The following is a 13732-nucleotide window of genomic DNA, read 5'->3' as shown; positions in this document are numbered from 1 at the left end:
GAAAAGACGTGATAGAGACAAGAGTTAACACTGGTGTTGCTTTCCAGTGCTGGAGACAGCTCTTGGTGAGTAAGGGAATGAAGTTTGATGCTGAAGATGCTGACCTGAAACAGCTTTTAATGCTACTTTTGGCTACATAGCAATAGCAAAACTTACAAATATGTCTTTTAAGAACAAATCTTAGTCCAGTTAGCCAAGAGGTAGATAATTTGGAAGTTTTTTCTATGTATGATGTAATACTTTCTTATAAAGGAGAGTTTATAAGAAAAAACTAATAACTTAGTAAATGATTTAATAACCTAGTGCAATTTATAAATCCTTCAAAGAGGTTAATTTCTTTTTCTTTTCTTTTCTTTTCTTTTCTTTTCTTTTCTTTTCTTTTCTTTTCTTCTTTTCACAGTTAAACTTGGTCACTGTTTGAATCCATTGTAACTTTTGTGAATCCACTACAGCTGTCGTCCTCAGTGAAAGTTTCAGACTTTTTAGAGGTATTTCAAAGCTGAAGACTATAACTGTTTAATACAGAATACAGAGTTTTGGTGGTTTACTCCATTAAGGACAAAAAAATTTTGGACTCAAAACAAATAAAATTTCCCTAGTGTGGATATATAGAGGACATGTGAATTAGACAAAAAACAGTGAAACTGAAATGTACAGAATATCCATTGACATTTATCCCCCAAAGTGCTGCCGAATAATTGCACAGCGGGCCTTAAGTCACACAAACATTTTACACCACTCCAAAGCTGCATTAGGCTGTTCCCAGACAAAGAGGTGGATCACATATTTAATGGACGAGCAACCCTCTGGCTTGCTCACAGGACATTGTTTGGATGAATCATTGCTCGATGAGAGTCATATTTCTGGATGAAAAAGATCCCGTCAAGATAAGCGGCCGTCATGACGTGCTGCCAGCTGTTTTGACAGGCAGAACTCACCACCTACACATTCACAATAGAAGGCCGATCCAAGACAGACATGCTGGGCCTCCACTCTCAACATACTGACTCCGTGATATACAAGCCGTTATTAAAGACAAACCCACCATACAGCGTCCGCCTTTGATGTTTTCTGGCACTTTCTCTTAACGACTATTCAAGGATTTCAGATTTTTCTCTGTTTGAAAGTTTTCACTCACTCTGAGTCAACACTCCATCCCAAATGTCTCGCATATGATGCCCAGAAGGTTTTAAGAGTTGCTGTGAGTGCAAAGATGATAAAAACAAACACACGCGCACACAGACACACACAAGCTTTTCCTGCCAGACAAACTTGCAGGCGAGGAGACAATCAATTACTAATGAAGTCTGTAACAGAGAGCAGAGCCACATGAGTCAGAGGTGTTGAGTTCAGCACATACAGTTTGTTGTTTACACTGTGGAGAAGACTATGAAATGGCAACTGTGGTGTTACCTGGGAACGTCACTTCAGAGGGAAATGTGTGCAGATACACTATGTTAGTGATTCTCCACCCTGTAGTCCTCAGCTATAGCAACCAGTAGAAAACCACGCAGGCTACAACATGTATTGATCTACAGCTCCATCTGCTGGAGGCTATATGTAGTGCATGTTAATTTGTTGAATTGTCCTCATACTTCTACATGACTGGACAGCTGGTTTGATGTAAGCATAGTGGTTTGTTTTTACCTATAAAACCAAATTATTTCTCCAAACTCAACTCAATTCAATTTTGACATTGAAACACCTTTCCCTCCCTGAAGCTTAAGAACACAGTAAGTGCTTATATGATAGCGACTCCTTGAACTTATTGAATAGATGTACTTCGTAATAACACCTAGGTCTCCTACTGCACCGAAACTGAAGTGCTGTCCCTCACTTGATGAAATCTGCCAACTGAGTAAATACACACCATCTTTCAGTTTTTAACAGTTTGATAAGTATTGAAATGTTTGCTTTTTTTTTTACAGGTTTCTATTATGCTTCCATTTGTACTTTGAATGGGTATTCACATACATATTTGTGAATTATTGAGTTTTTATGCTGTTGGAGCATGTGTTGCTACATATGCTTCAAACCGGAGGTGAGATAGATGCTTTTGATTTTGGAATGAGCACTTTAAGTTTGTGGGAGGTGTGTGTTGATACCAGCGCCTCATTTTGGTGGGAAAGTGTGAGGTTTTGTTGGATAGGTGTGTGGTAGTTAATGTTAATGTAGCTGCAAGCTTAAGGCTTTTTATAAGGCGTGTGTTAGAAACTTCATGGTACCCGATTGAAGAACACTCTTACCATGGCACAGGTGATGTTTACAGTGAAGAAATAAATGACTCAAGCGGTCAAAACACAGAGTACGTAAAGCTCATAGCTGCTCTGTGCTGGCTCCTAGTGGATATTAAAGGAACTTAAGCTTTATTCCACCTTTTAAAAACTATCACAGAAGTTTCTGCTTCTGACACAGTAACGTGGTTAACGAAAAATTCACTTTTATTTTTTTTCTGGACAGTCCTTTCTTTCACTGGTTAAATACAACATCACAAGTAGCCACACTGAAGCCCTGGAGTGTTTGCCAGAGCAGCATTATACAACAACTTAGTCACAATTTCAACAGCTTGGTTCATTGATCCAGGGGGAGAATTAAGAAAGTTTGTTCTAGAAAGTGGTGAGTAACGCTGAGGAGCACACTACAAAAAATGCCCAGAAAAGTAGCTGTGAAAATGAAAGTCTGATTTTAAAAAGGAACTAAGGACTTTATCTGCCAGCTGGAAGAGAAGAGAGACTTGTTTCTTTTAACGTTTTTTCTCAATGTTCTGCCTAGAGCTTGTTTCTTTAAATGGCACAGTTTGTCTCACCCTGCTGACAGATTATTTTTCTAATAATGATATGAAATGCCTCGTTGCATTTAGCATTGTTTGTAGTGTTGACAGCCTCCAAACTATCCCAGAGTTTCGACCTGAAGGACGATCCAATCAGCAAGCAGAGCAGCAGAGACGAAAATTGTTCAAAAAACCGTTGTCAGATGTAGGAAGTGCTACCTGGACAGTTTTGCAGCCTCACAGGGTTTGGATCTGACAGTAAGAGCACTGCTGATGGGCATCGTCTCCTGGTCCACCAGTTCACCTGTTAAGTGTTTGGAGAAATCGGCCTACCAGAATAACAAAACCCCATTTAAAAAAAAAACAAAAACAAAAACAAAAAACCATAATAAAATAAAAATGAAGAAATAATGTATGTATTTACACAGATATCCACACATACAGAGTATACATCCATACATTAACAGTACACAATGTCTGCACATACCCAGACAGTGCATTTACCCACCAGAAAAACAAGTTTTGGTGGTAAAATCTCACAGTCAGTTGTTGTCACGTCACTACAATCTATGGTCTCCACAGTCACATATGTGGGGGGGGGGTTCCCTAAAAAGGGCTCATCAAATCAAATCAAATCAAATCAAATCTCAACTATAATAATGTGCTTATGGCTGCGTACAAGCTTTACCCAGTTGCAGTGCAGAGATACTGGAAATCAACATGGACTACTTTGCTGGGTATTATGGCAGTAGAGTTGGATTTTTTTTTTTTTGTTCCTCCCAGACATGTTCACTGTTGCTCAATAACAGTTTATGTACAAAAGTTCTGCATGTGATAAAAAAAACGCATAAGCAAATCTAAAATTAAAGATATTTTTACATTTTGCCCCAGTGTATCTGATGTTTCCTTTGAACCTTTTTTTTTTTTCTGTGACTGAACATTCACATTCAGACTTCATGTTCAGTCAGTTAACTCAAAAATGAACTTGCCATTCACAAGGCAAGCACAAGGTTTTACTAACAGTTGTTATTCAGGTTTATTTTAAGATGTTTACTTTATGAACAGTGAAACCGCAGTACATCTGATCCACCTGTTTTGTTTTTTTTTTTCCAGTGAAAGTGAGGCGAGACATGTAAACCAGAGCCCCACCAGCCTCTGTGGACTAGTTTCTCCAGTTTGGTTGAGCATCAGGGTTTGAAAATGTAACTGGAAACCCAAGTGTCCCCTCCACATTGCTCATTTAGGTTTCAATCAGGCCAAGCTTGAATTGTCAAACTCTTGAGTGGAGCTGGGACTTTTCTTATCTTTTCTTGGTAAATGTCCTGACAGATAGACATGACTCTTGACTTTTCAACAACAAGGCCAGAACCACTTAAGCGCATTTCCCCAAACTGCAAGAACACTGACAAACTGTCTATGTTGTAATATGAAAAAAACAAAAAACAAAAACAGAATTTCTCATCTTATTTGGCTGTGCAGTGAAAACCAGCTTGATGAGAAGCCAAGTCACGGTTGCAGTCACTACTGACTATCCATCCTCACCATGGAAACATGAATCACACAGAGTAACAGTGTTTAACAGATTGAAAAAACAAACAATAATACACAAGTTTTTTCTACAGACAGTATCAAAGGTGTGAAAACCGTATGTGTGTGTGTGTGTGTGTGTATATGTGTATGTGTGTGTGTGTATAAATGTATGTGTGTGTGTGTATATGTGTATATGTATGTGTGTGTATGTGTGTGTGTGTGTGTGTGTGTGTGTGTGAGATAGCAGGAGGGTTTGACACCAGGTGGTGTTGTGGCGTTTGCGGTGTCCTGTGCAACAGCTTGTTCCTTCAGAGTGAGTCCGCTCCATTTATGGTTTTTGGACACACTCTTCATTCAAGCGCTGCGCAACTAAACCACACACACCATTGCCATGGCAACAGACCAACAAATAATTCCACTGAATGTATATAAAAAAGAAATGTAAAAAAACAAAACAAAAACAGAGCGAATCAGCATGAAGACACGACACCTCAGAGGGTAGGGAGAGCTGGGAGGCCAGTGCTCAGACAGAGGTCAAAGGTTAGTAGAGTTCAAAAAGTCAGAGGTTACCCTGGTCAATTCTTGCCCTAGTTGGTCAATATTCAGCTCGGTCATTACAGAGCTGAATGTGGAATTAATTAGAGGGAAGTTTATACAATGTTTTACAGGACCAATCATTGTTTTGTTTTTTTTTAAGTTTCATTTCCTTGAAAATAAAATGCCCCAAACCCCTTAACATATACAGTATATATATAGTTATTAACATATATCACTGAGATTTCCAACTGAAAATCATCCGATGACAAACAGGTGAATGAACCTTTAAACTTTGGACACAGCTGTGGATGTTTTAGCCACATGTGGCCAGAGTTCAGAGGTTTGGTTAAGTTGAAACAGCACTACTTTAGGCATTCCTGTTAATGCAATAAACTGAAATGGCGCTTCCCCAAGGCATATTATACATTCATAATACTATGTGAGTGCAACTGTGTGTGTGTGTGGCTCTGTTTCTATTGTACTTGCCACAAGATATAAATTATCTGCAGGAAGCAGAATATGTGTGTTCATGTGTGTGTGTATGTTTGCATGGCTCGTCTGGGCTCCTGTCCTCACGACTGAAGCACATTTCCGTAGGAAACAATTGCACCTCATTGGCTCAACCAAGTTAGCCAATCACCAATGACGGAAGCCAGAGCCCCTGGGCCCGCCCCATCGCCGAGACCGGAGTTTGGTTGGTTGGTTTAGGGATGGGTGTGCGTGTTGTATCTTTTGTGTGTTTGGAGACAGTGGAAAAGAGGGCCATAGTCCATTCCATTTGCGGCATCCTCATGGATGGAGGGGAGGGGATGAAGTTTCCGTCGTGATGAGAGTGAAGTGTCGGTAGAGTAGAGGAGGGGAGGAGCTTAAACCTCCGCTCCTTTCAAGCCGATTCGTTCCTCCTCCTGTCAGTCACTGTTGGGCTTCTTCAGGGAGAAGGCGAAGATGTTGAAGTGGCTGCTGAGCTGTTGTACCTACCAATGGAAAAGCACAACATTATTTTATATCTCATTGTAATTTCAAACATTTATCAGCACCAAACTAAAACAAGGAATTCTGCCTTTCGTTCTGGACTCCAGGCTCATTAAAAACACTTATAAGGGAAATCCAAAAAGTTAATAATCCGCATGTGTGACCTTACCACTGATACGCCGTAGTGTATGTGTGCTAGTATGACAGCGGCTGTCCACAGATACAGCAGCAGCGTCTCGTTGCCGGCCACCCCTGTGACCGCTACCAACACCACCACCAACATGGGGAGCAACAACCAGCTCAGCGCCTGGCATCGTGTGTTACTCATCTGACACACGATCAGTTTACACTGCAGGATAAACACAAACATAAATATGTTATGGCAACAAGTTGCGGTTTGTGTGTGTGTGTGTGTGTGTGTGTGTGTGTGTGTGTGTGTGTGTGTGTGTGTGTGTGTGTGTGTGTGTGTGTGTGTGTGTGTGTGTGTGTGTGTGTGTGTGTGTGTGTGTGTGTGTGTGTGTGTGTGTGTGTGTGTGTGTGTGTGTGTGTGTGTGTGTGTAAACAATCAGCAGACTCTCACCGTGACATTAGCGAATGCTGTCCCCACCATGAGGTAGAAGATCCTGGGCTGCAGCTCGATGATGTTAGATGGAGAGTACACCACCCAAATGGTGGACAAGACGAAGAGGAGGACGGGAGAGAGGAAGGGCAGGAAAGCTTCGTACAGGCTGCTGTGTTTCAGAGTGTTGCCGCGGTAAGCCCTGCCATACCACACGGAGAGAAAAGTTCAGCGCACTGGGCGAAAATAATACGACGACTATAAATAAAACGCTGATGAAAATGGAACTTACTTCAGGACGTTGTAGAGGCTCATGGGTAAGGTCACAGTGAAGGAACAAGCTGGAAAGCAACAAACATGAATTAATGCAGCTGCTTCAGCAAAGTGAAAGAGCGTTTTCAGATTGACCAATCACAGCTCACCGATGATCATGAAAGTGAAAAGGTCTCTATAGAGGAAGTGAAACAGGATCGGCTGGTACCAAGTTTCCACACCGACCACAGCAGTGACCAAGTAAACAAGGGAGATGGTCTGGAAGGAGATGAGACAGCAGACGTCCAGTCATTAGAAGGCTGGTATGTTTATGTTAATGTGAATGAATGTAAGTGTTTGTGTACATCATTACCACTTGGCTGATGTCGTATCCCCAGGGCAGAAACAAGATGCCAGTGTTATATTTCTCCCAGTGAGACAGGATGAAGGAGAACAGCACCACCCACAGGATGTAATACAACGTGGCCACACCCACACCGCTCTCGCCACGCCCAAATATGGAGTATACGGTGGCCACGAAGAAGATGCAGGCCCAGCTGTCCAGGCCGTGGTCAAAAAGCTCCCCCAGTGGTGTGGAGGAGTTGGTGCGACGCGCCTGTTTACCATCAACACCATCTAAACGCAACAAAGAGGCACTGATCATTACATACACAACATGTTTATGTGAGTATTTATACAAAGACACAAACATACAAAGTGCTAAAGATGTTCTTTTGCTTTCTTTTTTTACATGTTTCACACTTGAGCCAAAGCTGCTGCCCACACTCACATAACTGCACAAAGTCTTTGAAAAGAGCCACATTCCTTCTTCCCACCACTGAAGTCTCTGTCACAACCTCTGATCTGAGCCGCACTCATTTCATCCACACATAGAAGTGTTCTGAAAACACATCCTCATAAAAAAAAATAAAATAAAATAAATAAATAAAAAACCACTGTATGGAAAGTTGTTTTATTTCAATGGATCATAAAATGTTCGGCGGGATTTTAAACGGACCTCAGTCCGGTTCACAGAGTACACGTCTACACACAAACAAACAGAGACGGAATTTCGCAGTCAAATAAATCTGTATGGATATGACTGTAGTTAGATTCACTGACTAACAGTCTATGAACTAGGTGAATTTGGCTCTGTCAGTGAGCGTGTTATGTGTATGCATTGCACTTCCAATGTAATTACAACAAGCTTAAAAACTTCAGTCTTTGTGAAGTCCTGCTAAAAACAACAACCTCCTGATGACGTCCAAATCAGGCTTATTGCTCCGTTTAAGCTCGGTTGATCAAACTAAATGCAAAACATTCAACTTAATATTGATTGTGTACAGTCAGCTGAAGGTGTCTCAGGATGCTACAGTATGAATGAAGCAGATCAAATTCCACACTCGCAGATTTATCCACTTGGAAACTCTCCACCCATGTATTCATTTTAGTACCTTGACAACAAAAGCTCCATGCACACCCATACTGTCAATGATGACTCTGCTGACTGATAATGTGGCATTCTGTTGATATTGGTATCTGGATTTACCTGATGCAAGAACTATATGACCGTATCTCCTTCATTAACACAGCAACTACATTTTAACAGGCATTAGTTTATCTGAGGAAAAATAATCACTGAACAAATGAAATATATCCATGTCTCCAGGATGTTACACGCAGACCACAATATCCTCCCCCTTTTACCAGTTATGAATATAGTTTGATAGCTTTATGCTCTTGAGAGCCACTGCACTGGAAGAATTCCCCTTGAGCCTCTCAAAAAGTCAGAGAGAGAAACACTAACACATGGAGGGTCACGGGGGTTTAGGACTCACCGAGTGTATAGGCCAAGAAGTTGAAGATCCCTGCAGCGACCCAGACCCAACTGGGCACGTGTTCATGTCCTGCAGCTGAGACATAAATAATGTAAATATTCATCATACCACACAGAGGAAAATGGAAAGGCACAGTATACCACAAAACAAAACTGAGTACACCTCTGGTCACTGGTCATCGCTAAAATGTGTAGAAATCACAAATCATCTCCATTTAATACAGTTAAGAAGAAGGAAGCCAATTAATTTGAAAAACAGAAATGTTTGACTTTAAATTAAACTATAATGAAAGGTCCATATGTAAGAATAAACTAGTCAATACACCCTTCATTATTGAAGTCTGTTGTTCATTTAATGTTTTGTATGTCTGTCTTTTATTTTTGTTGGCAGATCCAATCCTCCTGGGCATGGATGATACCAGTCTTGCACAAATCTGCGGAGAGATGTTCTGCCTTTTGTCATGGATGATTCTTCTCAGCGGCTCTGTGCTGGAGGGGTTTTGTTGCTCTACCTTCTGCTTAAAAATAGTCCACTAGTTCTCACTTTTTTTCCTTCTTTACAAACTCTTGTGTGATTTTTGCACTGTGTTTGGGATACTGTCATCTTGGAAAGTTCATCTCCAAGCTTCTTGAGACTGGGAGTCATTCTTTCATTCAGTATTTGGGTACAAACTTGCATTCATTGTGCCATTTATAAATGTCATCTCCTCTTTCACTAATGCAGCTCCATATCAGCACATTCCCACCTCCATGTTTCACAGTCTGAAACATGACACTATGCAGTCACTGTGGTACTCCAGCTGAACACGCTGGACTCCATCTGATCTAAACAAAGTGCCGCCAGAAGTCATCAGGCCTCTTTTGGTGGTTTTCTTCTTTGAACGCCACCTATAGAAGGTTGACTTCATACAGTGTCCTTCTCACTGTCTGATCAGCCACTGAAGCACCGGTTTCTAGAGATAAGCCTTGTGCCAAGTCAGACGCTCTTATCATTTGTGGTTCAATGCAAGGTTTCATAAATATCAAATTGTGTGTGGTGCCACAGTGCCTTTTTTTATTGGCAGTATGGCTCCTCCTGTACCTCCTAACTACTGCAACAACTGTGTTCCAGCTTGTGTTCAGTCGCCTACTCGTGCATATTTGTGAAGTTTCTGTCAGGTATTTTCTTCCATTGTGGAGCCATATTGCATGACTCACAACCCAGACCAAATCTGAGGAATCTGTGGTGTTCACTGATTATTTTATATCCTTTTTCATGCTCTTAGCCTCAACTGGAAGTCACAGGAAAACTCCCTTCTGTTACAGTGATAAGAGGTAAACTGACTTTTGTTGTGTTAAGGTTGTACTTTGGGGTCTGTGTCTTCAATGCAGTCCATCTAACCCGTTTGTTTTTAATTATAACAAAATAGACTACACTTCAACCTAGAAATAATACAGTTACTGTAAGATGACACAGTTTTGAATGAGTTAACATTTCAGTGATATTGCACAAATATGTTGTGTGTCATTTTGACCAGAGGTCATATTGACTGTAGAGTCATGTCTGTGTGTGTTTACTTTATGTGTTTATGTTCACCTATCTGTGCAAAACGTAAGTAGAGACAAAGGCATGATAAAGTACAGTATCTTTAAGAGTTATGCGTCAGTCTTTGTTGATGTTCTAGAGATTCTGTTGTACATACATACACAACAGTGGTAGTTTAGTGTGTGTGTGTTTGCGTAGGGTGTCATGGGTTAGTGATCACCCTGCCCCATCACAGGCGCTCATGTTTCAGTAAGTGATGGACTTTGCCTTTCATAAACAAAGTTACAAGCCTCTGAAAAAGGAAAGGAAAGAAGGAAATGACAAGTGACAAGTGGTACAGAGGACCTACCAGAGGCAGTGAAGTCAAAGTCGTAGAAGGCCAACATAAGGAAGTTCAACACGAGGAACATGAAACCTGTGAATGTAATGAGGTTTGGAGCCAACCATGTCGGTAGAAACTGGACAAAGACAAAAAGATAATGAAAAACATTTAATTAACATGTCACAGCTCTTAAATACAGTCTTCTCGCCCTAATAATAACACTGATTACATAATGAGACAGTAATTATTTTTGTCACACATTATGGGCAGTTACATATCTGTTAGGCAGTGAGGATTTTATGGAACATGAATTTCTTAAAATGAGTGTCAGATTTGTAAATATATAATAATAAATAATAAAGGCTTGGTGCATATAAGTAAATAAATATATCAGTGCTTAAACAAGCTGTTTAAAAAAGAAAAGGGCCCATTTATCTAAAAGACGAACAGCTTGTGTGTGTTACAAGGTACAAGACTGGTTTCAAAACAACACACTATCTCCACAGTCCAGAACAGACCTTTACAATCAGAGACTGATGTGTTCTGACACAGACACAAAGAAGAAGGAGGGGTTGTGTAAGGCTGTGTTGTTACTGTATCACAGTGGACAGTTTGAAACCTCATTAATGATGCAGCGCGCGCACACACACACACACACACACACACACACAGACACACACACACAGATCGAGTTGAACAGGTCTGTCTTACCTTCACGACAAAGTTCCAGAAAGGGTGCATGACATAGATAGACAGGGGATTGGAGTCCACTGCGCTGTACTGCAAAGAGACACATGATTTGTCAATGATAATCATTCACCCATTTTTTATATTTGATTGCAAATAAATCAGCGTTTATAAACAAAGACCATATGGCCTCACATGTAACTTGTTCACTGGATAATTTTAGTAGCCTGTCCTCATGCAGATCAAAACTAACCTGATGCCAGTCTTTGTAACTTTATCCAGGCATGATGAACAAGTGTGCGTGCTACAGTGTAATTTATCTGCACTAGAGTTCATACAATTTAAGAGGTGCGTACAGATGATTTTAATTTTCACAATAAATAATCACAGATTACTTTAAAGTTGACAAAACTAGAACACCTCCTTTACAATGTCCATTGTGAATTAAGTCATGATGTTATGTAATATCAAAAAAATGTTTTCCACAACTCAACAAAAATAAACAATGTGATCACTCATCACTGCATACGCAAAGACAGACAGTGTAGTACAAACATGACTATACAAATGAAAAGCACAGAAGCACATTGACAGAGACACAAGTTGCTCTCACACCAAGGAAGGTGGCACTGCACTAAGTGTTAAGTGTGACAAAGTAAGTGAGAAGCAGAAAGATGAATGATTGCATGAAAAAAAGAGCAAGAAAATCAGTAGAACAGTCCTCTGCTCTCATGTGCTTTCCACTTGCATGCTTGTGTCAGGGCACATTTGTGCACCGTTTGAAAAAAACAAGCACCATGTCATAGAGAGCCACAATCCTTTCATTCACTGTCATTTGTCATCCTCCGCTCTCCTCCAGGAACTAATGCTTGGGGCACAGTAGCCAACACTTAGATTGAGCCAATTAAAAAGCAATTATTGGAAAAAGGCCTTTCATGATAAAAAACCCAAGGGATTAGATTCCCACAGTAATCAAAGGAGAAGGTGTTAAAGAGAAACTGAGTGACCTTTGTTTGAGTCGTTTAAGGATAAAGAACATGACCAGGAAAATGAATAAATATAGACACATCACACATCAAAACATTTGTATATCAGAATACATAGCTTATATCATATAACTTGGATTCTTTGTCTGTAAACTTCAGGGATACTGATAAACCAATACATGTACAATTACCATGTCAAATTATGTCCCCTTATCAATACTGAATTGTCTTTTGAGATCCTTTAAATAACTGTCACTCCTCTTTCAGTCCTGCATTGCCTTCGTGTATTACCACACTGATGCTCAGCTTTATGGCAATTAAGTTAACACTAAAATGTTGGTGTGACAAACAGAGGAAGATGGTACTGTTCAAAGAAACCTTTTAAAAACACAACTGTAGGGTCACTGAACTGCCTCTAAGAGTGATTTCACTTGTCAGGCCCCGTCTCTGTTCCCCATCAGTCCACTGGTTCATGTTGAGTGGTTTCCCCTCACTTCACCATTACAGTAGCTACTTAGCTTCTTACTCTTTTGTGGCTGTGATAATAGCATAACAATATCACATTAAAGACCTATCATTCTACACAAAAAGGAGACAGTCAGTAGATCTTTGAAATGTGTTAAAACATTTTGGTAAAGCCTTATTTAATAGTCAAACAGGCAAAGAGAGGGAGCCGTTAGCTAACTATTAGCACATCTGCGCCTATGTCAAGTACAGCCAAGTAAACAATTACACTTCCGGCCACCACTTTCAAAATAAATAATACTCATCAACATTGTCCCCCGCACAGACCTCTCAAACGGACACTACACACATATATGTGAAATACTAAAGGGTTGGTTTATTCAGCAGACTTTAAGTAGTGTGTATAGTGCTTATATGTTCGGGCACACGCGTGACTGCTGAACTGATGATCAAAAACTCTTTTCCAACTCTAACGGTTCTCTTAGATTGCTGACCCCAAATTTGAACACTATTCAATCAATGGTTACTGAAACTAACCCCATGAACAACAAAATTATTGTGACAACAGCATAGAAGATTTACAGTTACTAACAACATCTAAGACAGGCCATTAACACTTTTATTTTTTAGGGTAAACGTTATCAGCATCCGGTATGATTTTAGCTAATTCTGGCTACCTTCACACACTCTTTGGGAGGCGAGCACCCTGCAGATCGTGACAGCTAGCTGTGAAACACACACACGCACATGCGCGCGCTCACACTCACTCACTCACACACACACACACACACACACACACACACACACACACACACACACACACACACACACACACACACACACACACACACACACACACACACACACACACACACACACACACGGCTCAATGGCTAACTGCTAACATGGTATTACAGTCTATTAATCATACCTTGTATTTGTCAAAGCCCGCAAGTTGATCCTGAGTGACATATTCGTAAAGAGCCATGGTGGTATAGATGAATATCTCTTCCTGTGGAAGTGCAAATTCCCAACGTTAGCTGCCGAGTCGAAGTACCATCTATCTTAGCCGCTTTCGTTCACGCCGGGTGAGGTGATGTCGAAACATTTGGACCACTCCTACAGAGTGCAAACACTCAAGCTAACCGTAGCTTACTACCGCCGCCCCCGGCTTGGATGACAATGATAAAAGAATGACGAAAAACATAATGACAATCTCTCGACTGGCTCCAAATTATACCGTTACAATTTTTCATGGTGTCACTTGAAAAAATGAATAAGGGTTATGAT

At 40.5% G+C, this 13732-nt stretch overlaps 1 protein-coding gene across 1 annotated transcript; it reads right to left on the bottom strand.

Moving 5' to 3' along the window:
* Positions 1-2420: 2420 nt before the first annotated feature.
* On the bottom strand, positions 2421-13569 carry selenoi (selenoprotein I). Its single transcript, XM_056404758.1, has 10 exons — positions 13374-13569; positions 11016-11084; positions 10332-10440; positions 8459-8533; positions 6994-7256; positions 6791-6899; positions 6661-6709; positions 6390-6570; positions 5979-6158; positions 2421-5811 (listed from the first exon to the last, which is right to left on the bottom strand). The coding sequence occupies exons 1-10, from the start codon at positions 13428-13430 to the stop codon at positions 5704-5706; spliced, it is 1200 nt and encodes a 399-aa protein (XP_056260733.1). The 5' UTR covers positions 13431-13569; the 3' UTR covers positions 2421-5703.
* Between the last annotated feature and the right edge of the window lie 163 nt (positions 13570-13732).

This window comes from Seriola aureovittata, chromosome 19 (assembly GCF_021018895.1).
Source record: "Seriola aureovittata isolate HTS-2021-v1 ecotype China chromosome 19, ASM2101889v1, whole genome shotgun sequence".
NCBI lineage: Eukaryota > Metazoa > Chordata > Actinopteri > Carangiformes > Carangidae > Seriola > Seriola aureovittata.
Note: the sequence above shows the minus strand (reverse complement) of the source record. Positions and strands in the feature narration are given on the sequence as shown.